The sequence below is a fragment of the Xylocopa sonorina genome, chromosome 8 (genome assembly GCF_050948175.1).
Source record: "Xylocopa sonorina isolate GNS202 chromosome 8, iyXylSono1_principal, whole genome shotgun sequence".
Lineage (NCBI taxonomy): Eukaryota > Metazoa > Arthropoda > Insecta > Hymenoptera > Apidae > Xylocopa > Xylocopa sonorina.
This window is the reverse complement of record NC_135200.1, coordinates 3,542,794-3,569,917: the sequence shown is the minus strand read 5'-3', so window position 1 is coordinate 3,569,917 and position 27,124 is coordinate 3,542,794. Positions and strand designations below refer to the sequence as shown.

The 27,124-nt window shown below is 45.3% G+C and overlaps 1 protein-coding gene across 1 annotated transcript in view; it reads left to right on the top strand.

Annotated features, from left to right (window-relative positions):
• The window catches only part of LOC143426280 (uncharacterized), a 71,765-nt gene extending 57,333 nt beyond the window's left edge, over nt 1-14,432 (top strand). The window contains exon 3 of the mRNA XM_076899629.1: nt 14,361-14,432. Coding sequence (XP_076755744.1) covers nt 14,361-14,364 — 4 coding nt within the window. The 3' untranslated portion in view covers nt 14,365-14,432. The remainder of the gene's footprint in view (nt 1-14,360) is intronic.
• Nucleotides 14,433-27,124: the final 12,692 nt, after the last annotated feature.

Below are 27,124 nucleotides of genomic sequence, written 5' to 3'. Positions count from 1 at the left end.
CGCTGCTGTCCCTCGCTCGCGGAATCGCGCTCGTCAAAACGGAAGACACTCGCGCCTCGATCGTTGTTCATCTTCCACGCGGTCACTGAGCATCGCAGAAGTTAGAGCTACTGCGCTTGGCGAACGAGGCCTGGTCCAAGGCGAACCGCGAACTAATTATGGAGCCGCGAGTCCCCGCGAATCGGCTAATTACGTCTGGGAGCAGCGAAACAGCCGTTGACTCGCTGGTCTCGGCCTGGAACCGATAGCTCACCTCGAGCTACTTAGAACGCGCCATCGTGCCACCAGACGCGGCCAATGGGGAGTCCCATTTTCGCCCAGTCGTCGAAGACCAAGCGGTTCGAGTAGCTCGAACTTGATCGCGTTTACAGAAACGTTTACGGAGAGTGATCGTGCTCGTTCGACTCGCGACAGTGGTGTATTCGATTGTTTCAGTTCGTCACGCGATTTCTGTTTGTATCTCGGGAGTGGTGCCATTTTGGTTGAACTGGATTCGTGCGTTTTTCGGCTGCACCAGTGGTGTACCGTTCGGCTGGTGATTCTCCAGTGATGTCATCGCTAATTGTTCGTCGATAATGACGCTTCGATAACGAATGCCTCGTATCGGGAGGAAGCGTCGATTAACCTAGTTTCGCGGGGCATCAACGGGCGGCACGCGATACCGGTCGAGTATTCGGCCAAGAGAGTCGCGTTCGTTGGGTGCCGGGCGTCGCTGGGACGCTAGGGTGCGACTAGAACGCGACCGCTAGTTTGTGTTCGCGATGAGTCGCAAGAAGGTATGGAATTCTATTATGCGTCGGAATAGGAAGAATCACTTGGATCTCAGCGGCATCGAGGAGGGCGACTCGGGCAGCGTTTGTAAGTGATGGGTTCGAGAACGCGGTTTTGCTTGGTTCCTCGCGGACTTTTCGCTGGTGACACGATTTCGAATGGAAAGTTCAAGCCTTTCGTTGCACGTTGGTTGATTTGATTTTGAACGGTGTTGTTATTTAAACTCTGTTCGTTCAGAAGTGTATCAGGATTTAATTTGTTAAGATAAACGAAGAGAGTAACGTACTAATAAACGCAATTCAATTGATGTAAGGATTGAACTGGAAACGAATCGTGTCACTGACCTCTGACTAGAATCGTTGAGTTTTTAATTAATCTTCGACAACATCCTGTTCGAGTACGAAAAAAGAAAGTGTTAACTTGAAGAAATACTTTGAACCGCTACGGTAAAATACTTGTTTTTCACGAAGAAGAAATTACGATTCTAATATCAAAGAGACTTTGAAAAGAGCTAACGTCAAGGAGAATTAGCAGCAGAAATCTCGACTGGCGTTATTACAGGAAGACAGTGGTTCTTGCTGATATAAATCCAAGTGAATCACATTTCCGTGAAAGTTTTTCGTTGACGCATCGCGTATTCACAGGATATGAAGGAATATCAAATTCTTGCAGTTTATCTCGGAGCGTTAAACATTCGGAAAATCGAGTTTACGTTTTCAAAAACTAGTTTAGATTATATTACGTCTTTCACGTTCAAGTCGAATATTCTTGACTGTACTTTGGTTCTGATCAAACCTCTACTAAAATTATACTTAAAATTTTCGTTTCAGACTTACAATTGACTATTATTAACACTCGTGTAACTTGAAATTAATCAATTTAACCAAAAAAAAAAAAAAAAAATGTGAAACATTTGTAATTATAGCTCAAACGATTCTAGTCTGGTTCATTAACGTATACAAATATGCAGTTTTCTCTCAACATCTCCCTTGCATTTCCGCTTGGCCGCTTTTCAGCTTACCGCATAAAAGCATCCCCGCACGTCCATCGGGCATCAGCAGCTTTTGGCGCGATCGCTGGAGACGAGCTGCAAAACGCTTAAATTAGCAATCGCCTGGCATTTTTGCGGAAATGAAAACCGCAGCCTGTTTGTCTCGCGTCATTAAACGCCCTGGGCTTTTTCGTGCCACAAGCCGCGCGTTTGCACACGCGCGGCTGTGTGTTTTCGCGCGCATGACTTCACTTAGCGATTTAATATGAAAACCAGCGACGCTCAAAAGGCCCAACGAAATTCTTCTTCTATAAAACGAGCCGTTCAGAGGAACGGAAAATCCACGGAAATATCTCCGTGTTCTTTTCGTCTAAACGATTCTCAAAATTGTACGCTGTATTTGTTGGAACGTAAATAGCGGTTAAACGAGTCCGCGAGAAAAGAAAATATATAAACGAATAGAGCACGGGAGTAAGAGTCAACAACCCCAAGTCAAAAAGAATGTACGTGAAACAGGCAGCACAGAAGTAACAGTAAACAGTAGCAAGTTAAAAGGAAATGTTTGCCACGGTTAGCATACAAGTAGCAGATAACCCAAATGCAACTTAAAATAGAAGTATATACCTACCACGGTGAACAGTTTCGAGTTGAATGAAAACGTACGAAATATATCAAATTAATAGTATACGAATATAGAAGAAATCGTGAATAACTTTAATTATAAATAATAAAATGTGTGAGCAAATTCAAGTTAAACAAAATAGAAACGAAAAGCAACTCCGATAAAAGAGTCTTAATTTGCAGGAAGGGTTGGAAAGCGAATCCGTACATCAGAATTTAGTAAAACAGGGGTTAAACGCGAGCACCGAAAGAGCCGCCGTCGCAATTTCCCATGCAAATCCCCATAAATCCGGCTACGCGTCCAGGGCCATAAACGAAAAGTATCCACTTCCAACAACGGAGGCCCTCGCGACCCTCCTCGTTGTCCGACAAAATTAAAACCCCGACGGAACATGCAAAACCTTCCACCGTAACATTTACAAGTTTACGGTACCTCTGTTAGAGTCGAGCATAATCCAACGACGATCTCCTGCAACGTCTCGATTTTCCGTAAGATTTTCGTCCACGGTGCGAAACGAAGGTGGCGTCACGCACGCGTCCATTACGAACGCCGCCGTGCCAGACGAGACTCGCGAAGGAAAGGGGTGTATCTCGATCTGGCGACATCTGCTGGAACATCGCGTTGGTAGGAGTAAGGGTCGTGACGCGAGGAGCAACGATCAAAGGGCGCGTTCGTTGGACGGAGACGAGAAACGTCGAAACAGGGGACGGGAAAGGGTCGCGCGAGAAACGTCCGCGTCGGTGGATTTTAATTGAAACGTCCCAGCGATTTAATTAAAAATCGGACTGCGATCCCACGGTGGAATCGTCGTCCAACTGGGACAACCTGGGGCGGAGGGTTTGGCGTTCGTTCGCGTTGCTAGTCGGTTCAATCGAGACCAGCGGGTTTTCGAGGGTGGTTCGCGGGAGAAATTATGCAGCTTTGAAAGTTGAACAATATCCGGGGAACTGGTTGAGATTTTTTAGGGCAGTAGAATATAGATGTCATCCGTGTTGCACTGATTTATGTTCTGTTGCCATTAACATGCGTGTATGCAGGAGTTACTGAACGTCTTCTATATACATGTTGAATTGGGATTCGAAGTTTTATAGAATAGTATCAAACTGGAGGTGAAAATAAAATTATTTATTACGTAAACTGTGACTAAGCTAACCGCGTATATCTTTAAAGCCACGCTGTTTTCTACTACGCTTAAACCTACTACTCTCTACGACTTCTTATTCTACATTCAACGCTGCGTCTTCTCCCTGTGACCTCCTATTTTACACTGCTCTTCGAACCATTCCCAATCACTCTCGTCCTCGTTCTCTCTCTCCCTTTCTCTCGTTCATGCCTTAAAAACTAGCGGCAAGGCTATGTTGGCCTTTTTTGGAAAAAAGCAAATAGGTCAGCATCGTTTCACTCGACGATGTTAAGAGCTCGCCATCAACCACCCTCATAGTGACCAAGGACACGAACTTCAAACCCGACATATCTTAATCTTCTACTCTTCTTTAAATACTTGGTAGAAGATAATTAAAATATTCAAAGAATATTATATATCTTCACGATTTTTAGTAATTTTATTGACCACCCAAAAGGTACAGAGCACACGGTCAATCTTCGCTTTATAGCTTCCAAAAATCAATCCACTCTAAACGCGTATCGTACGCGTACACCAAAATGCCTATAAAGCGCTAAATTTGCTTAAACACCTCGATCAAATAAAAATTAAATCGAATCGAATGGCGTATTTTTTTTTTTTTTTTTTTTCTAAAGATCGAGTTCCAGAAGATTTTCGCGCGAGGTCGAGAAGGGTGCGGGGTCTGACGAGGGAGGAATAAAACGACGAGGATTCGACGCGGTGGTTAGCACTTTGGTAACTGAAGAAGACAATGCCAGCCGGGGTAACGCGATCCCGTCGTGCCGTGCTTTAGTTACACTCGGTATAAGTTAACCACCGGGGTATACTCTTGCTTAATTGCGACTGCGACTCCGTGGCTTGCTCGCCTCGAACTCGATTAGCCTTCGCTACGGGTTTGGACTGTGTCCACTCGAACCGGGCTAATTGCACCGCGGACGAACTGGGATCGAGGGGGACTGTATCGAGGACAGCTCTTCGAACGTGATGAAAAAAATTGCATTCGCTCGCCATCGCTCCGTTTTACCGTCCTGCGGGAACAATGCTGGCTGATTTCGAGTAAAATTCGGTGCCACTTTCGCGAGTACGAGTTCGATCAGTTTCAGGGTGTAATTAACTCCGCTTCTGGGTTTAATTTGGCTCTTGGCGCGCCCAATGCCATATGATGGTGATTAAACGAGGGAAGCGCACGGATAAATAGAAAATTGGAATTGTTATATAATTGTGTTTTAAAAGGAACGTAATTGAAATTGTACCGGGAAAATAGTATTACGAATACTGAATGACGTTTTCACAGCATAGTACAAATATACTTCGCAAGTACATATCTCTGTCACGTGATACCCAGGAAAACTCACGATCGGTAGAATTTATATCCGTCAGCTCAGCCTCGATCATTTACTACGGTGAATCATCCTGGGCATAGCTAAATATCGCGTAAAACTTGTAAATGTTTGCACGATCGTGAAGTAGTATCCTTGGTCAGTTCCCGGAGAGACAGTATAATAATAAACCGCGGTTTTACGAGTTATCTCGTCAGCTGTGGGACGAGAGTAATGGACGCTTTGTTTCGACCGTGGTTTCCTCTTCCGCTTCCTTCGTCTTCGACTTCTCTTTCGGTCGACCGATCGCCGCATCCCGTCTCGACATCTGTCGCTTGCGATGGGAAGGTCTGCTTCGCGTGTAAAACCCCTTCGACGTCGAACAGTGACGTGATCGTTGCCAGGGGAATGGAAAATTTTTCTCCCAAAATATCCACTGCGCGTTTCTTCTCCTTCTGATAGCAATCGTAGATCAGTGATCTTGTGATTTGAAACGATTTTGGGTTAATAGCGATGAAATTCGTCGAACGATTTCGAATTTCGATCAAAAAGCTTGAAAATGTAATATGTTATGCTTTACTGAAATTTTGTTGGAATCGAGAGAAGCTGATTGGAATTGAATCAGTCACAGTTTTGCCAAAAGCAGTGCAATTAAAATATTCGTGCAAGAAAATAAGTACATTTTAATAATGAGTGTTTATTTTCTTTTATAAATTGAACGATAGAATTAACGTTATTATAAAATGTTGCTGTTGCTATTGCTGCTGTTACTGTTTCTATCATTGTTCAAAGGTGCAAAGTTGCAGTTGCGTGCAATATTGCAAAAATGCAATAGTGCAATGCTCTTCTTTTCCATTAAATTATCACTATCATTATCATTATCATTATATGCAAACCACTTAGAGTGACGATATGAAATAATATATGTTTTCTTTTATAAATTGAACGATAGAACTAACGTTACTATAAAATGTTGCTGTTGCTACTGCTGCTGCTACTGTTTCTATCATAATTCAAAGGTGCAAAGTTGCAATTGCGTGCAATGTTGCAAAAATGCAATAGTACGATGCTCTTCTTCTCCGTTCAATTATCACTATCATTATCATTATCATTATACGCAGACCACTTAGAGTAACGATATGAAATGATACAATGAATATTAATCCTTGGACAATTGTACGCAAAGTCGAATCGAAAACGAGCATCGCGACCGTTGAATGATCCGCGAACCACTCGAAATTATATGAAACGTCATCGTCACCGAGCGAAGGCGTCCTGGCACGAACGGTGGAGTCGCGTTATCAGACAGTGGGTTAGGTCCATCATTCGCTCCTCCTACGTTGTCGCATGACTCAACCACCTTGTACGGCGGGCAGAAATGCGCTGCTCGCAGGAAGTGCACCGCAGTTGCAACGCTGATGGTCTTTCCTCATTACGCGCCGCGCCTTTCCTCCTCTCTCCACCTCTCACCTACGTTTTCGCTAAACGACTCGACCGGTCTTCTTTAAGCGTCTTCGAGTCGCCCACCCTTGTCCGCGCATTTCGAGTAACCGTGTTGCGAATACTCGTTGTGCGAGTCGGATAAGGAATAACGATGATAATGGAGATGTTGGAAAGATCGAGATTCACTCGCGATAACGCGAACAAGAATTCAATTAGCGAGGAGGTAGTGTGTGTTCGTAGAAACATAGACGATTGCAAATCTTCACTTGTTTTTTAATGCAAACGTTATGCGCGTAGGAAATGTAACGGTATGGAAATTTGATTGCCGTTCAAGCGTTTGCGTTAGTGAGAGAACTGTTGAGAATAGTTGACTGAGTGGAAATTTGAAATATCAAACGACAGATCGTTGCAGTCCCTTTAGTAAAATATCGTATATGAAATTTGATGACAGATTGTAATCGAAACTCTTCCATTTTTAGGTAGAAATGAATACCCTGATAATAAGAATTTATAATCAACGACGTCTCCATTATGTTCGATAAATCGAGCTTAAGCCACTTGCAAAATAAATGTTCGTTTTACAAAATCTGAGTGATTTTAAATATATTATTTAGAATCTGCTCCAAAGTGAAACGTAAATAATAAAAATAGCTGGCTTGATTTTTTCGAAAAATAGATTTAGGCCAGATTGAAAATAAACGGCTCGTTTGACGGTAAAAATGACAAGCCACCAGCAGTAACGGATAGTCCCGCGTTCTCGGTCACGAACTTTTCATTCCACCCTCGGTGTATACGTTCCATTTTCAAGAACAATCCATCCGACAACCCATCACCGGCACAGGAACGCCTGGGTGCAGGAGAACTGTGGCTAAAAATCCCGCGGCTGTCCCGTATTAATTAGAACCGACACAGAAGCGTCGAGATGAGAGATAAAAGGCGCAGCGCGTTCGCCAGGCCGCTTTCTAAACAGCCGCGCACGGGGCCCCGAACAAAGGACACCGGTCGCGAATTACAATGCAAAATCCGAAACCGTTTCTCATACTGGCGACGCAAATGGAAACGCGTACCTAACTGTAACGCGATGAGAACGGGCGCGAGCTGAATCGAACCGCGCGCGCGGAGCGGAATGGGTGTCGTCTGCGCTTGGGGTCGCCGTTGCGCTCGCTGATGGGTGCATCTTCGAAGTTGAATCGTCTCACGGCCGTGTTTCCGTGTTTCCCGGCTCTTATCGACGAACACTGACGAACAAGTCTCGCACTTTCGACGAACGCTGACGCTTCGCTCGCATGTATGGAGCTAGGCGCGAATTTTGCAGTGAAATTTGCAGACAACGCGCTTTTCAACCCCTTTTTTCATCAGAGCAACGCGTAATGAAGAAATATGAATTTTCGTTCCTCATTAATTATAATGTAAAAATGTATAAATATGGAGGATGTTAATTTAAAATGGAGTATTTAATCTATTTGGAAGGGGATGCGGCTAGATTGGATTTAAATGGATTCAAGATGTTTTTATCGTCGCCATGTGCGCATGCCTTGAAACCATTTACATCTTATTTAGCTAGTTCTTCTTACCTCGTTAATAGCAGGAAATAATTTAGATGCTCGGTTTAAGCTTAACATCCTGCGTTCACACGCTCGTATAACATCGTTCGTGTTATCAGGTGTCTAAGAAACGACGCGTCATTTTTGCTCGCACTTTCCAGCAATCCCGTTTTCTACTTTTCTTTCGTTGCTTTTCATTTACCTTGTACATCTTACGCTTGCTTTGTTTTTGGTGCGATCCACACGCTGCGTTATACAATATTTGCGTCCTTCTATTTTCCCCCGTTTTGCTTTGAAATTTCCCGACGGAAATTCTGCTTGCATACGATTAGTTTAATCATTCTAATCGCGCAGTGAAGGTAATCGTGTTGAAATGATTGTGATGTTTGTATAGCGCCATTGCTAAGAAGGGTTTCCACCCTTCCAAGAAGAGGGTTGCAACAGAGACATACTTTGGATCCCGAATTGTCCTCGTTAAGCGAACACGATCCCAATCGTCTTATCGTGGAGTGTAAGTGGGATTATTACGAACATTAGTTCCATTTTATTTTACTTTTTTTACCTCTAATTATAAGAATGACACCCCCGCCCGGATAATGACACCCAATAGTTTCGTACGTCCAGTATAATTACCCCTATCTTTCATGCATCAACGAAAATGATATTGCAATGCGAAAAAAAATATATTAAAATTCTATTGCTTCCTACGATTTGTATAAAGTATGCTATTTCTCTCTCTCTCTCTCTCTCTCTCTCTTCCTCTTTCTCTCTCTGTTACCTTTCTCTTAGTCCATTCTTTTTTATTATTCATAGCGTAATTCGAGAGTTATGTCTGGTAAGAATTGTTACGCAAAGCATGCTGTAGCCAAGTATATTTGTCTATGGTACGGACATTGTACTTTGAATGTAGAAACAGTGGAATAGTTTAAACGCGAATTCATCTTTAATAGCGAAAGCGTATACAAAAGTAGATAAAAAATAAGCCCCTTTTTTCTGAGCGTTGCAACATTTATTTGAAGTTAATATTTGTAACTTTCATCACCATATAAAAATTCTATCATGCAGTACATAACGTCTACAGTATATACAGAAAATATTTAATTAAAAGAAAAGAAAAAAAAGCGCGCTTAATAATCACTATAAAAAGTCTTACAATTAAACTGCAGTAAATTTACTTCGAAACGTTCATCGCTTTCTTCGCCTTCTCAAGAGTCCACAACTTGAACTCCACTTCTAATTCATCAAACGTAACGCGCATCGTCAGAAATTGATTACGTCCTTAATACTCCATTCGCGAGTCAACTCGTAGCGTGTCAGTTCCACCGAACCGCCCTATAAAACCACCCTTTCCTCGTTCGCGTAATTCCCTGCGCGTTTAAAACAACTTCTTGCCAAAATCGGCGAACGTGATCGCGACCCAGTTCACCTCGACCCAGATCGACGTTCGAAACCCAGCGAAAATCCTTCTGCAGCTTCCGTCCCACGCACACGACTTGCTCTTCTCCTGACCCTATCGCGAACACGCCCTTTCGAGGTCGCAACGAGAAGGAGAGGCAAAGACGATCGAACGTAAACCACGTTTTTCCCCGGTTCGCTTCGTCCACGATAGTTTTTCGACTGTTTACGCGAGGAAGATCGCGCGTTTGGAAGCGGGCCAGCGATATTTTTAAGCTTCCAGCGCACGATCGGCGGAAACTGGCGCAACGGGGCCGCAATACGGGAGAAGCCCCTTTGGAACCCGGATTTCCACGCAACGACGAAGTGAATTTCCCTTAACAGTCGACCCATATTCGCGCTCGTTTCGACTGGCAACTCCTGACGTCGATGCCGCGAGACGAAGCCGTGGTTTTCCGCTCGTTTTTGCGTTCTGTCCTGGAAATGGGTTTTCCATGGACTCCGTTTTGGCTGAGCTTCCGTCGCGCGGCCAGCTTATCGTTGGCCTGGTTTCTCCGCTCCACGGCTGGGGATAATCTCTTCTGGCAGGGTGCTAGCGAGCTTTACGTCGTTCCGCAACGTCGTCTTATTAACGGAGTCGAGTCGCGTACGCGATTTTCGTCTCCACGAGGATTCACGTACCCGTCGACGCTTGATTAATTGCGCGTTTATGTGTGATACATTTCGATAGATTCTTTTGTTAGTGTTGTATCCTTTGTTTTTATTCTATTTATAATGCAATTTGTTCTAACGTCAATTTGGAAATGAGAAAGTGTATCGTTCGTAAGGTAGCTTTAATCGTTCTAATAAATCATGGGTAATTGGAAATAATAAAGCTAGAAGTGTGAGTGATAAATTTTTGGCGAACGAAAGCTGAAGGTTTGCTTCGTTTTTGAAATGTTCGGAAGTTCGAAGAAAAATGGAAGTTCGAACGAGTTGTCGCTGCGAGTTATCGTTGACCCATTTCTGTATCTCCTAGTATGCATATGCACGAAGCCAGCGGTAAAAATGAATTCTATCGATAACCGTTTCCATTTTGAGTAGCTCGTTACGTTTACAGGGTTATCATTCCCGCCTCTTTCATATTCGTTTTTCTCATTACAGTAATAATGCAAAATCGCTTCGGCGTTTACGATCGTTAATTACGAAACATCGCATCCATACAATATTACACGAATAATCTCTTAATGGTACTTTAGAAAGAATTCCTAAGAATTTAAAATATGCAATGGTTAAATAATTTATTTATAAAAATAAATTGGAATTTCCCCCCTACAAATCTTTATATTGCTTTCTTTAAAAACGAAAACATTTGTCGATGTTGTTTGGTGATTTGAAACATAACTACCCAAGATACAATATTTTTTTACAATACAAATATTTTGTATTTTTATAAAAAATGGTTTTCATAGGCGAACGGAAATTTATTTCACTTTTTATGGAACAATAAATATGTAGACGTTTGTACAATTATTTTATTTTTTCCAACGTGAACGTTATTTAGTTGGGATTGGGATTTCGAAATTCTACTTTACTACTATCAAACAAAAATACATATTTATATCTCACAAACAGTTAAACTTTTAACTCAAATATTTACCTTATTAGCGTTTCGTACTCAATACAGTGTGTTCTAAATACAATTTAAATATCGAATAGCCCTTTACCATATTTGAAATCCTTCATTAAACCAATCGAAGTAGCAAAACAACGGTACACCAGAAGAACGCTCTGAAATTAAAAGTCCCGAGCAACGCGAGAACTCCAGAAACTCCGTCGTGAAGAAGATGCTCGTAGCAGAGGAGGAACACGTCGCCGGTCGGACGCGTTGAAACAAAAATCTAGCGCGCTCGAAGAAAGCGTGAAGCATTAACAGCTCGTTAGCGAATCGTCGATTCAGCTCGCGAGGGGAGAGCTCGCGAAGAGTACGCGCTCGACGGAACGGATCCACCCGCGTTCGAGCGAGCACGGAAAGGTCGCGCGCGTTTTACGCGCTCCCGCAGGAAGTGGAGCGGCCGCGTGGAAATTGGAGGAGTCGAACACGGCTTTCACCGGATTACGCAAAAGTGGCTACCTGAAACGGGGGGAACAATGACCGTGGCGCATGCTAATCCCCGTTACGGCGCCGACAAAAAGCCAACTTTTCTCACCCGACCCGCCTCGTTCCGCGCGTTTTAACCCGGGAAACATCCAGTTTTCTTTCTGCGTTTTTATTGTTCCCGGTGAAACCGTTCGCCGCCGCTCTTTCAAAGGGTCTCTCGCGTCCCGATTGTTTTTCTTCGCACTCGTTCCAAGCGAACAACTGCGATTGTTCCTCGAGCTAACTTTCTTATCGCGAACGTTGCTCGATTTTCCAATTGCCACTCGCGAGTGCAATCCGCCGCGTTACTATCTCTGCGAACATCTCCGCGACAAGTACAGAGTTTTTGCAGCCTGAAAAAAACGCGTCCCTCTTTCAGTCAGCCATTCTGCTGGTTGCGAACGTGAAATTCACTGAATCACCTCCGCTCTCTCGAGTATCGCGCCGGATTAATTGGAAGACAATGAACACTCTTTCTTCCCAGCGAGAAGAAAGCAAGAAAGAGAACGCGAGTTTAAATTCGCGAGGCGAGCGAACGATTCCGCGATCCCGTCTTTTAATCGCGTCTGTTACACAATGGCGCAAGGTCCGCAATTAAGTGCGCGATCGGTTCGCGATAGCCCGCGTGTTCAATTAATCCGTGACGTAACCGACGAACGTCCTTTTCCCTTCGATCCTTGATGCGAGATTAATGGCAACCAGGGCCAATTAGCGAGGACGTCCTCGGGTGCACCGTTTCGAGGTGACGGCTGGTTAATTGTTCACGACGAAAACCGCGAATTATGCGATCAGCCTGATAAAGATCGGGGCCATCGTAGCGGCTTAATTGTTTCGCGTAATCCTCCGCTGGCCTTGCGTTGTTCGCACTCCGGTGCATTCCGTATGCACCCGTCTGTCCAGGGCCAAACGAACGTGGACATCGGTTTACGATTGAAATTCGCTCATCCTTTACACGAATTAGCTTTATTTATAGTCATTCGCGTTAGTATTTAATTGTATCTATTTGTTTTAGTGTAAATGTAAGTGTGATGTTGTTACTTATTGTAAGGTGAAAACGTGATAAGAAAAATGACATGGAATAACTTTTAACACGTTTGCGTACCTGAATAACATTCATTTTCATGATAATGCAGAATTACACAAATGCTATAGCATTCAAATCTTAAAGTGAATTATTTTGAATTTAATTTTATATAATCGTATATAACGATTAAAATATTATAATCTTCGAAAGACTCTAACCCTTATAAAATGTGTTTAATCAAATTTCGGATATCGCAACTGATTTAAAAATGAAATCACTGTCAATTTTTTTACCTCGATGAAACTTTTACTGTTCGCGAACGTGTTAACTCGTCCCGGCGTTGACTCGATTCGCTTTGACGCCCCTAGAAGGAATGAATTCCTGCATAGCGCTCGCATAGGTCAGGCCCTCACCCTTTCCACGACGCAGTACTGGGAACCAGCTAATGTACGATACCTCTTTGGTGTCCATCGTTTTCTTCTCCGTTCGGCCTCGACGCGATCAAACCCAGAGGTTTTCATTTCACTTCAACCCTGGATAAATAACGATTCGTTTCCTGCAAGTTTCGCGAATTTTAGATGCTCCCGTTGCGTTCAAACCATTTTACTTGCAATACCTTCGCAGATAATAAAATCAGTTATTCGAATGTGATAAGCACAGCTGTACGTTTGTTACTTTTTTTTTAAATTATGTCAAACGAACATAGTGATAGTACCTTCTGTTCATCTAAGAAGCGCAGAATGAGAAAATACGTGTGTAACTACTGCAACAAAGCTATTTGTAGGAGCACAATTTTAACATCTACCAAGAATGCAAACGCTAATTTTTACCACTTTTCTATTCTTTAATTAATTTTTGAGCACTTTCCGTTCAAGCCGTTATGATTAAATAGTTTTACTTCCGACGTATACTTTGCCATTTTTATAATAGCATAAAGACTGTAATTATCAAGAAAAGAGTATAGAGATTGTAGATCGGCTCTTTAGCATTAACGACAACGAAAGCGTTCAGATGCAATATCTTGTTCGAAATAAATAAAGGAGACATAAAAATATACTTATTTCAAATTCATAGTCTACCAGTCAAATAATTAGTTACAATGTAACACTGATTTGGTTCAGTTATCTAATGTTAATTATAATTTGCATCGCAAATACGACACAACAGCCATATATGTATAAATAGAGTAGTTACATTAGAAATTAGTTCTATTTCATATTTGGTACTGTGGCTCGTTTTAGCATCTCTACGATTTTGATGATCGAGAGAGAGAGAGAAAAAAAATAATTTGAGAGCGAAATCCAGCAAAGAATACGTTTGAACAGACGTCCTGTACCTGAATCGCATCGAGGGTCGCCGAAATTGGTTTAATTGACGCGATTGCCCTCGCTGGTACGGCCACTCGATAGCGTATCACACACTTGACCCGAGTGGGGTTCATCGGAAACGATTTCATTCATTTTCGGCACCACTCTTTTGACCGTCGAGTCGTCCCAACGGGACAGGAGAGTCGTTGATACATAATTGCGAAACGGATGCTCGAGGGTGATCATTTTGACCCACGACTGCGCTGGCCCGAGCACACGCCTGGATATCGTTCGCGACTGCTTATCGATTAATCGATCTACTCTTTCTGAATATTTACGGAAATACGCGTGCACACGAATCGTAGATCTCCCTGTGTGAATTACAGATATCGATCTCCATTGTCTCCGAACTATTTTATTACGCCACGTAACTTTTTAGACCCACAGGTACACACGAGTAATTAGCAATTTTTTCTTTCTTTTTTTTTACGTCGTAGCGAGCCACTTGCATGCACACTTAAAATAGCAGCAACTATTCACGTACGAATGCGTTTGTAGCGTCCGTGAGAAGATTCTACTGTTTCAGTTTCGTTTAAAGGGAACGAAACGGAAGTTTCCAAATCTGGAAGCTGGAACGATTCTTCAGCTATCGAACGATCGTAGATTGTTAATTGAAAAACCTATCGTTTCTGTCTGTTACAGGTGAGTTAAAGTCCTTGTCCTTGCCGAGGGGATTCCCGCCAGAAATAACGCCGCCGGATGACGAAGGTAAAGGTACTATCGACCGATCGAGCCGCAAACTCGATTACGATTAATCGCCAGTTTTATTACACGCCTGCTCCCGGTACACACCGGGTGGAAATGCTAATTATAAATGCGATTGTTCCGCGAGAACGCGCCGATGCGCCGCCCCGATAATCGTCGCTGGATTGAAAGGTTCCGACGCGCGGGGCCACGAAACGCGTCCCCTTGTGTCCATAAACGCGTCAGCCTTGGGAGCCAATCTGGAAAACACGTATCACGGGTGCTATTTTAATTGGGGGAATTTTCGGCTGAACGACGACAGGGTAACTGTGTGCGTCATTGACGAAATGTCGAGAGATCGAAAAGGTTGGGGGTTGCGTGCAAGAGACGCGACGGTCGTTTGTAATCTTCGCGAATGATCCATCGCGATTCGATTTGCAGAGCTGCGAGAAGGTTTGAAAAGGGTGCGTTTAAATAGGGTAGCTAATAATACGCTCGTAGAGTTTTCAGCGAGCGTAGAAAATTTCGAACACACGCGTCGATGCGACCGATCTTGCGACGCCGTGAACAATGCCTGGAGAACCACCCGTTCTACAACTCGTAAAGCGAACGAGAATGCTCGCGATCAAACTGGCGTGCAATTATGAAACACGATTTCAGCGCAAGTACGTATTGAAATCGTGTTTCGTAATTGCAAGGCGAGGCCTGGTACTTGCGACTAATTTTCGCGCAGCTTTTATTTCGCGTTGGGAACGAAAATGGCGCGCAACGACAGAGGCGTATCGAGCTGGGCCCCTTTTTGTTCGCCGGGGTTCGTAAAAAACTAGGACCAGTTTTCGCAACGGCGACCGGATACGCTGGTTTTTCCCCTCTTTTTTCGCCAGGAAATCGAACGCGTCGTTCGAAAGTTCCTAATGAATCTTCGCAGACCGACCGATGCGACCGCGAACGGGAACTTTTTCCCCCTTTCGAGCAAAACGTTCGATTGGATAAAGATTTGTTGCTCCCTCGTTCCAAGCTATAAATCCTATTTTTCGTAATTACAATCTTCAAATGATTATTGATGATTTAAGATATACGCGCATTTAATTTACAGTGATGAATTTAAATTATTCCAGAGACATGGGCATTTTTTCTTCGATCGTGTCAGCGTCTTATAAAATTCTCGACCGTCTCTGTACACTTTTAATTGGCAATTTCTTATCTCTAATAACTTTTGCTAAAAGATATTAAATTAAAAGAGGAGATATGGTTCGTCCTTACCGGTCTCTTCGTGGCGCATTTTTAACGCGATCAACCGGTCGATCGAGCACGTCGCCCCGTATCGCGAACCTTCTTACGGGCAAATTTATCATTTCTCGATAACAAATGATAATTTCGCAAGGCCGCGGAACAAGTTTAACGAGCGTACCCCATCCCTGGTTTGAGTCGCCCTCGGTGTCTTTCTGTTAATCCGGATAACCAGGCTCCCGTGTCAGTTTCCCTCGTTTCACAGCCGCGGTTGGAGCCAGAATCGCGTTCGACCGATTCGCGCGAACGTATTGCTTAATTATTCAAATAGCCGCATGTGCGACCGCGATTCCGTTCGCAGCTGCTGTTTGCCGAGGCAAACGAACAGACCGACGTGTTTCCGCTCGACACGCAACGAATAGAAACGGCTGTCTCTCCTTTTCGACGAACTCGCTCGAAGCCATCCGGCAGCGCGCTCTTAACTCTCGCTTCGTCGGCCATTTTTCAGCCATTTCTTCTCTCTCTCTCTCCTCTCGTATTATTAAGTTATCGAACGTGTATTCGTATTCCGCGTTTGCACGCGATCCGCGCGATTTTCCGTCTGTTCCGCGCCGTTCTCCAGCCGATTTCACGATCCCGCGCGCACCGTACAAAAGCGCTCGTTACGCCGTTACTCCTCGTTTTGCCCCGTCCGGTATCGTTTTGATAATTGAAAGTTTTGCGAGCGCGCAGTCGGACCGGGAAAAGTAGTGGTTCTCGTTATTTATTGGCGAGATAAACACGTCCAGTTTCTTTTCAATGTCGCTTCAAATTGTAGTCCACGGTGCGCTCCCAATTACATGCAAAGTAGGCGGACGTTCTCTCCTTGAAAAGTTATCTTTAAATGTCCGGTTCTTTCATTCCCACTTTGCGCGTACTCCACAACCATTGTACAAATCTACGCAGTGATGATCAGCAATTTCCATTGATCCTAATTTTAAAAGAATCCCTTACGAGTCAAGATTAATTAGAATTAGAGTTGCTGAAGTGCGACTTCCATTACAAACACTCTGTCGCCGTTCATTGTTCCTCTCGCCTGGCGAAACATGGCCAAAGGACGGGGCCGTAAAGGGCCGTTAATCGGCGCGGGCCAATTAGAAAATGCTCGAGATAGTTTCGCCATTGATCCCCATGCAAATTTCGCCCCTGGCGGAGAATTAGCCTTCGCGAGATTGTCTCCTTCCCGTGGCTCGTTAGGCCGTATTTCAAATTCCTCCATCCGGAGCCGGGTCGATGGTACCTACGCTCGAACGAATACCACCGCGCGTGTGTCGTTCGGAATCGTGATGCGCGAGATTCCATCGCGGGCTGAACGCGGCGCCGCTTAGAATGTTAAACAAAACGACGCTCGTCGATGGGCGGTGGTTGTGTCATCGTTGCCCAGCAGAGACGTTGGGGAACCGCGATTAAACGACGGGCCTGCGATATCGTTCAACGGGACAAAATGCTTGTACGTCCATCGATCGAACTGGAGGGGACATTTTCCGCGCGTTTCCCTATCGCAAATTCCTCGAATATGATCCCTCTTTCAGGAAGAAGAACTCGTTTGGGACCTTTAGCGATACGATTAACCCTGTCACTGTTGTTTGCTCTCAAAATATATCGCATTCTCGTCGAGAATGTGCCTCGCGTTTCAAAGGTGCTCGAAACGCGATCGTTTTCGCGCGAAAAGAACCCGCTCGATACGCGTACGTGCGCGAGGCGATTTTTCGAACGGACACCACTGGCAGGTTCGACTGACTAAGTGGCGGGTCGGAACGAATTCGTTTGTTCGTCGGGTCGGTTTAGCAGCCGCGAACCGGCGTGTCGATTTAGCGATGGAAGCTCACCCACGAGTGCCACTCGACCTGGCATTCTCGTTAAACTTGCCCCAGATTTCGAGTGTTGTCTAAGCCGCGGACAATGCTGGCCGAAATCCTGAGCAATTTCGCCGGCGAACGACCCGACTGGGAAGCGATCGATTTTGCCTGATGACGCAGGGAAAAGTTGGAGCACGTAGAAAGCCTTTTCTGATTTATGATAATTCGAGGGCTTTGGGGATGTGCAGGTGTTACAAATGTTCACGATATTTCGTGGGAACCGAGCTTGGAGTCAATTTAGCGATTGGATCCAGTGAATCCATTTATTATGATATTATTTATTCATTATCGACTCGCGTGTGTTACGTCGATTCAAGATCATACTAGGCAAATCCCTTTTGTTCATTTGCGATTAAAAAGTGATTTTTCGAATCATATTTAAGGACACTACATTTAACGCTATACTCTGTTGTAAACAGCCTGTGCACAAATCCATTGTCCCTTTCGATCCATTTACATGCAAATAAAGAATGTTCAGCTTTTTACCGGTAGAAGATATCAATCGCTCGAATTTGAATAACAAATTCTGATCGACGCGGCCGCTGGACAATTTGCGAGCACCGTGTTCCGCGTTTATCATCGATGAACAATCACAGTCGAGGGGTTTTCTAGAACGAATCACGATCGTTCAGAGCGCGTTACCTGCACCACGACAATCGAAAGTTCGTCTCGGTTTATCTGACGCGTGCCTGGCAATTGCACGCGGCCTGATTACCCCAATCCCTTATCAAATTTCTCCTGTGCGATTTAATTCTGAGACTTGGAAAGAAGCGAACCGTGTCATTTTCCTCTCTCTCTCTCTCTTTCTCTCCTCTTATCGTCACTGGCGATCGCAGCAGCCGCGTTTCGCGCGCTCGAAAACCAGCGCTGGAGAAGTTCCTGACGCGATCTTAATTTCGCGAATTTCACTTCTTCGCCAGGCCGTGTATACGTCAACCTCCTCTGGTCTCGACTGACTGCGGAAAGTTCCGCGTAAACCGGGTCGGCCCGTCGAAGTTCCGCGGAAACGTTACGGCTTTGTTGTGTAACTTTTGTTCGCATGGAAATTAACCGTTGGCACCGGTCCTGGCGGGGGCGTGACGATTTCATTGATGCAACTTCGCGCCCGGGAAGTTAGGCCCGCGGTTTAACAGCCCCTCGCCAGGGAAACGGAATTGGACCCGAGCTGGCGACGAACAGTTTCGGTTTTACGTAACACGCGACTCAGACAATGGAACTTTATTCATCTTTTAGCGGCTGCGCGGCGCATCGAGAGGTGTAACGTAATATATACGCGAGGATGAATAAGGAGGAAAAAATCGGGAACAATAGGTCCGTTAGATATGGAAAAGCGAGTCGAGGAGGTTGCTGCGACTAAAATAGCACGCTAGACGCTACGAGTTTGCTGGTCTTCTTGGCCTACGAGAATATCTTTGCGCGTCGCCTTTCGCGGACGGTGCTTTCTTCGCCCAGATGAATCTGTATTGAACTGCGTTTTCTAGAGGATCCACGATTTAAGTGTTTTCTTTTTTATAGTTCCAGTTACGCGTTTCAGTTCTGAGAATCCTGAAACGAATGAAACTTGATAGTATTAATTAATTGGTATTACCATAGGTCGATGAGCAATTTTAATTACATTTCTGTCGCGATTTCTGAATCGCGTGAAGAGTAACAAGAGAACAAATCGAACACGCATCGTATACGCACGCATAAAGATATGCATGGAAAGGTGAAAGGTGTAGCAAAGGTTGAAGGTGCAATTTTTGTGCGAAATAATTTAGGGTGCGTACAGATTTAATTTCCGGAGGAGTATCGGGAATTTCAGTTTACCTTGAAATTTTTCGAAACGCGTCGCCGTGGCAAGGTTAAACTCGACATTAATCAAGCATTCCCAGCATTTATTAACACGCAATGCGCGCGCGTTATTCGCATCCGAGGGATCCGTTTCAGGTAAACCAACACGCTCGCTTAAGGGATATTCGGTTACAGACCGGGACGAACAAGCAGCCATGAAAGCGTCGAAGAAGTTTCGCATCTTTTCCAGCCAGCATCCCGTGCGTGTCCCCCGCGGGAATAAAAGCACGACGAGCGCGCGTCGCGCGACAGCAGGGACGCGCAGAAGCTGTTCTCCCCGAATCTGTCCCTCCGCGTGTCCCGTGTCAAACTTGTAAGTGGCCGCCATCGCGAGGAAATTCTTCCCTCGAACCCCGGACGATATCGTGTCCCCATTTCGCGAACAGAACGAACACGCATTTCTACGCGGTGTCGCGTGTGTTCGTTCAAATGTTCCAGACGCTCAATTCCCAGTGAACGAAATTCTGCACTGATTGAACCCATTCGCGTGAACCTATGCGAGATTTATCTTCCATAGCGATCGCTGGATATTACGCGAATCTAACCGATATTATTTTACGAGCAGCTTCTGCGTCTCTGGTCGAGGAAAGCGATTGGAAAAGCAATCTCTGGGAATTGCGTAACTTGTGGACGAATAGTCTTCCTGTATACAATTCGTACCGTTTATCAAGCGCATCCACGCGATTCGCCAGGCGAACTTTGCAGTCTCGTTTTGCTTTATCCAGCACGGATCGATCTTGGGTTGTTCCGTGTTCTGTTTTCGCGAAGTTTCATCCAGCAGAGGGAGAAATCCGAGAGGACACAGTTTTCGAACAGCTTCCACCGTTCGCTCGATGTACCTTTTATTCCACGCTCGATGCGTTTCGTTTGAAAATAATAGAAAGAAAGTTTGTGGACAGTGAACGTCGACGAACTAAACTTCCACTTGTTTTTCAATCGATCTTTTCGACTGGACGATCGCAAATATATTTGTGGCTAGGAATACAGGATTTTCTCAGCCAAGAAAGGCAGCGTGCAACCAGGTGAATGAAAACCGGCAAAGCTGCGAATAACGCGATACGCTAAACGACAAAGACGAGCGTAAACGTGTACAGAGACTTCGGGATTGCTCTTACAATATCACGTGTCGGTTCGAATTAATCCCCCGTAGAACGACGGACATCAGATAAAGTCGCATCGTACGTAAAGGCGTGGCGGCTGTAACGGCCGAACCGCAAATTGGTTCTACCATTCGCTAGAATTAAATTTAATTCCCCGTGCACAAATTAATGATAATTGCCGTCCAGTGATACACGCCTGGCAAAAGACGCAAAAAGACAGAAACAAAACCTGTTCGCTGTTCGAACGTGTATCGATACTCTGCAACACTCTCGCGGCGAACGCGAAACGAGGCGAACGGAAGAGCCTCTTTCAGCCCCGCGAGAAGCAAAAGCGAGCCGTCGTCCGAATTGCACGACGAATCAGACTGGCAACGCTCGTTCGAAAAGGCTATAATCATCGGTACATCCGATCCGGCCAGCCTTTAAACGGGGTGGAAAATAAAAAAACGCAATCGTAAGACTCGGTTATCGTGGCTGTTCGCGGACGAATTCCCTCCGCGACGAGTCATCCACGAGCGTCGAAACGGGCCAGCGCGCGATAGCCGTTGCACCCGCCGCTAAAAATAATACGCCGCGCGGCTGCACGCCGGCTATAAGCGCAACCTCGAGCGGAGCAGTGGTCTCGCGTGTGGCGCGGCTCGCAGAAAAGGGTTGCGACGAGCAAAAGGGGGAGAAGACGCGGCGGCAAGGCTGGCCGCGTTAAGTCGGTTGGTAGGGTAAAGCGTCGGCCGTGGCGCTGGGGAAAGATAAATGGCGTCTGCCCGTCCGAGACCGCTCGACGGACCCGTCCGTCCTCCATTCTGGTACCCGCGTGAGCGCGCGCGCGACCGCCAAACGGAGGAAGGCCGAATTAACGCGAATGTAAATACTCGCAGCTGCCATTCCCGCGGTTCACACGCGCCACCGGGAGAAGAAATTACCGCGATTAACGTCTTCCTTCCTCCGTGCGCGGACGACTTCTTAACGTCTCCACCCCGATTTCGCCTAGATAAAAACCACGTATACCTGGATCATCGGGATTTATACTGACCGGTTCCTCGCTGGCGATTGGCTTCCTTTTTTTTTTTTTCGTTCCCGTGGCCTCGTTGCGAAACAGCGTGCTGATGTTTCGCTTCCACGTAGCCGAGGAACGGTCGGCTTTTATGAATCCTCTCCTATCGCGCTTTGAATATTTTCAATCTCGCGAAAATCCTTCCGTTCGGATGTTTCGAAGGAATCTATCTCTGTTGTATGAAATTCGAGCGGACAGACTCTTAATAAGAGTACGGTACGTGTGTAGCTGCGCGTGCTCTCTTTTTCTGTTCATAGCCGACAGCAGTGGCCGTTGGCAGTTTTATACGAATTTAGTGGGACACCGTGCGATGTATCGGCGAATCGATTGAATTTTTTACGACCCATCAAATTCGATATCTGTCGATGCACCGCCGCCGGGCTGGCGCCGGACAATTTTTTGATCTCGCGCGGCACGTAATTGCCTTTCATTTGCGTGCTCGTCGCGATCGAGCGCGCTCGATTCCCTCTCGCGGACTGTTCTCGAGCGGTGCGTGTAGGCGCGGTTACGGCGAGGATAACGTTCCGTGGCGATACGCCCGAAATTCGCTGCCGGCTGCGAGGGGGCCGATTCGACGCACCCGCGCGTCAACATCTCGGAGGGAAAAATTGCGCGCGTGCAGATGTTGCTTGACGCGAGATTTTAGGTGCCGAGGGAGACGAAATACATTCGTACGAGCGGATGGACGCGTTGTAAGAGCTGTTCGGTTTAATACGCGTTTAAGTGTCCCCTGTCGTTTCGGTGGCCCCGTTTGAGCGACAGTTAGAGCGAATCGCGTTTTAATTAAAGCGGAAAAATGTGCCTCCCTGTAAAGGCCCTGGGTAACGTGGAGCATGGTTTTAATGGTGTCTAATGCGACGTAACGCGTCGCGATTTAACATTTTCGGTGGTAACGAAGAGATATTAGAAACTTTGCGTTCAATATCGTGCGTTAATAAGTAAATTTTGCAATCTAAATTTGGTTAAATCGTAATTAAATATTTGCGTTGATAATCGCGAGACAGGAGAAGAGAGAGATGGAAGGAATAACTAATTCGCAGAAGATTAATTTAATAAAGTTCCGTCTAAAGGGTGAGAGGAAAGGAAGCGTAGGGCACATAAAATGGTTTAATTACATGAGTCAACGTACTATACTTGATTAGGTGAAACAAGTTTTGAACGTTTCTTGTGAAACTCGTAAATGTTACATGTGTACGCTTAATATAGAACACGACGTCCACGGGTGTATGTATATGAGTCTAGCGACCATAATGTAATTGAACTTTATGAAAGGGTACTGTCATTAAACGCTTTTAGCAGTATTAATTCTATATCTCGCACGGGACGTTTCATTCTCTTATTCTCACGTTAAATGCACCAGGCGTTGAGAAAAAGGTCAAGTTTAATTACAGTTTAATTGACTGTGATATGTCAGAAGAAGGCGATTTCATAATGTTAGTTTGGCGAAATAGCTTTTTGCACACTTGTAAAGATATAGCGTTCCGATTTCATATATTTGCCAATGGGATAACGCCGTGTATCGTTACAAGACTGCAGATGTTGCAGTCTTGTGATGCATATTCGTATTCATATAAATTTAACCAAACAAGTGGAACGCAATTAAGCAAATATTTCTCCTATAACTAAAACTATTAAATATCGTGTAGTTTCGCATATTATACCCATCCTATACTTTTTTACATCGTTTTAATATTCCAATGAACGCTTAACTCTTCGCACTCCAGGGCTCCAGGACGTAGCAATTTAAAATTCTTCTTCAAACTCGAGGGATCCTCGATGGACACGATGCAAATAATTCTCAGTTCATAACACAAGGATAGAAACAAATCGAAACACCATCATTTATTCTATTAGCAAATTACAAATATTATACGAATAATAATATCATTATCTTTATCGTTAGATTTTCCTTCCGCTGAAAATGGTTAAACACCCATAATTTACTCGTAATTCGCTCGATGTACCATCAAGGACTTGAAAGTAACTCGAAAACCGCTACTAAGACTTATCGTCTAATAATCGTCGAAATCGAAACCACTTCCAGCCAACCAGCGTGGCTCATTTGTCCCGTCTAGATGGATTTCCATGATCTTTTCCTCGACGTCCTATGGGGTCCAAGGAAACCTCCAGCTGAGGAGCAAAGCGTGAACGCTCGTGCCACTCGTCTCTCCTCCTTCTCCCTCCTCCTCGTCTTCTTTTTCTACCTTGGTCCCCCTCTCATTCGGGCGTCACGTCTGCACTTCTTTCCACGGGATATCCCGGCCCGTTGTTCTCGTTTTTTGGCTTTCTTCTCCTCGTAGCCGTCTTCCCGCTAGCAAACGACTTGGCGCGCGCCACTTTACGTCCTCGAGAAGTTACGGGCTTTCCCGAAACTCTCGAGAGTTTCGCCCACTTGGACCTCCGCGTCGCCCGCAAAGAGGGGAAAAAAGAGAGACGGCCAGGTCGTTCGGTTGGCATAACATTAGAATTTTATACGGGCGTAGCCGGTAACCGTCCGCTGTACGGCTCTCTTGATCGTTTTTACTCGGCCCATTATCGGTCGAAATGTCAAGATCAGATAACCTGCGCATGCAGAATTACTCGGACGCGTGCCAAGGTTTTATTCGAGGCGATCTATCTAGTCCACCGCGTATCTCTCGCCCCCCTGGGATCCAACGGGCTTTCTTAATTGGTCTTTGATGTCGGTTTTTTTGTTCGGATTCTGTGGACATAATGGGCTCCACGTAAATGTCGGCTCGTCTATGGGAGCCGATTGAATAACGAGGCTTTCGTAAGCGTATCCCGGTTAAATTCGGAATTCGTAATACACGGGGGCAATATTATTTTCAACAGCTGATTTAGTATTGCTTACTACATCGTACAAATACAAAGTTTGTGAGAATTTTTACGCGACGACTACTTCGCTGCCAGCGCAAAATTTTCTGATTACATTGGTATTGCAATTTCTGTTTGAAGTTTCTGCGTTTATATATAAACTCCGTTACTTCTATACTCTTTTGTTCTCCAATGCAAAAGAATTAACATTAAGAAAAAAGACACATTTAAAATGTAACAACTAAATTGGTGTTAGCAATCAGTAAGGCCCTGCCATCTACGAGTATACTCGTGGTTGGCAGCGAATGGGTTAAACAATTATCAATATAAAATCGCCATTTAAATTGTTCGCTTCGGAAACAATTATCCAACGATTCGTAGCATTTCATTTCACGATTCGGTTGTTTACATAAAAATAGCTACGACAAAACTATCACGCGTAACGTACGATTTTAAATTCAATTGAAATTCAAACTGTCGAAACGCCATCGCGAAGCATCGTGGATCCATCGACCTCCTAATCGCGATACAATCGAAGCGCTTAAACCGTAACGCCTGACTAATCCCATTTAAAACGTTCATTGATCCACGACGCGGCAGAGAGCGATAGTTAACACGAAACAATTTGTACCCCCCGTTCCTCGCTCGTCAATTTTCTGTTCGGCTGCGCGGCTACACGGCTGCGGAATCAGCTGATTCGTATTCGCGATACAGTCGCGCGCGAGCAGCGCCACGGGCGCAGCCGCGGCGGCGATACGAACCAATTTCCACCTCCTACGTTCGCCAAGCGGGGATTCCTTCGTGCAGTCCAGTTCCGATGTTCCTACGCGGCGGTACGAAACGATCCCGCTGCTCCCGGTGCTCGAGTCCTGCCCGGATCGTGTTTTAACCAGGTTTTCGTTCGCGCGTGAAACTCAGAGTGCCGCGCTGTGCGTATCAGAGGAGGGTCAGTGGATAAGTGCGTGGGACAACGAGGTGACCGTCGACGAGGAGGGCCCGCTGCTGCACGAATCGAACCGAGGCAAAAGACCGGTAACGTATCCCACGCGCGTAAGTCGCGCGAGTTTGTTGAAATTGAAACGGTGACAATCGGGTTCATCGCGGTATCGCGCTCGCGTTTCCCGTCGTCACACCCGGGACCATCGTGTTTTCCTGCCTCCGCGCGCACAGATATCGAAGCGTAGATTAGGCAGATTAGATTTCGTGTGGGCGCGCGGCGATCAAACGGGCCCTTGTTTTGTTTACGCAAGCCGATCACCGCGGAACGGAGCTGGAAACGGACAAAAGGGATTCGAACGCGCTCTCCTCTGTCTTTCTGCTCGCGCGTCCGTCTGCGACTCCGTTCCTCGGCGTGCCCAGTAATTTCTTTTCACGCGAACAGACGCTCGTCGCTCCATAATTGTGTGCCGCGTCAGACGACGATGCGAGCGCGCTCGATTTTTCAGCTGGCATTCCAGGGCTCGTGTAACGATCGTCGATGCCCGTATTGATAACGAGACTCGTTGTAACAGTTCCGTTCGAGGTGTACAGTTAATACAGAGGGTACTCGTCTCTGCTGGTTGTGTACGTGTATACAGAGAGGAAGACGGCATTGTTGTGACGCTTTACGTGACACTGTTTTTCGAGCGGCTCGATTCGCGGTACGACAAGGTTCTAGGTATTTGATATTGTTATTCGACGACCAGCTTTTCGTGGTTTACGTCTCGAAGCGTAAACGACGGGGAGAAAGACGGGACGGGTTGGAAATGGTTTCACCTATGGGATTCCGAATTGTTTTTGCCGGTGCCTCGCACGACTGTGCCGGCACTGGCTTGCTTAACGAGCCTTTCTTGTATACATTGTTTCGATACGATAACACATAGTTTTCGTGACGTTCTGCCCACGGTTCTTTGAACTGTTGCTTGGCTTTTATGGTACATCTTTTGTTGTTTAACGATTATTCCCTCAGTGGACGGTATTCTACATATTATATTCGATTCCACGTTTACGTATCGCTTATGGTTTAGAAATAGAAGGCGGTTATACAGTTACAAAATTAAAATTTCAAATATTTCAGACGATTCCTAGATACTTAAAATTCTACAATAGTTCGCATAGCTTCCCATGGTTCTTATCTACGTTTTTACCTTGCGAATTTACAAGTATAAAAGCAAGTAATATTTATATCTGCTCGAGGAAGATTGCACGCTTAATTCAACGTTTATAATTTTTCCATCTTTATCGCTTCCAGTCTAATGAAGTAATTGCTGTAGAAACTTTCAGTCATAAGTGCATACGATTACATACAGTCGAACATGAACAGTCGCGAATCTATCGTTCAATAACGTTAAAGGAATCCTTAAGTTGCTTTGACTTACCGTTTGGAGAACGTATCTTCTCTCGCAGCAGATTAACGAAATTGAAAGGAACCTCTATAAATCGCGGGACACGGATAGAGAAGTATAACGCGAGACTGTAATCGTTTTTCTCGTCGACAGTAAAGAAAGAGTCGCAGTCGAAGGGAGGTTTGAAATAGCTGGTGTAAGTAAGCACGAGCAAGTATCTTAGTCCTCTAATGTTGCGGTCGAAACGGAGTCGTAACGGCCACGGAACGGAACGGAACCGTCCGCGTAACTCCTTCGCGGCATCGATAGCCGGGTACGTACGATTTAGCGTGCTGGCCAGTGAATCGCGAGGCGGTGCGCGCGAGTCACGTATACCGCAAAGAAACCTTGACTTTTTTTTGTACCAGCGATCTTTCCAGCCAGCGTATCTGCCCGGCCATATTTTCTGTGTCCGCCGGTGTGTTCGTACGTT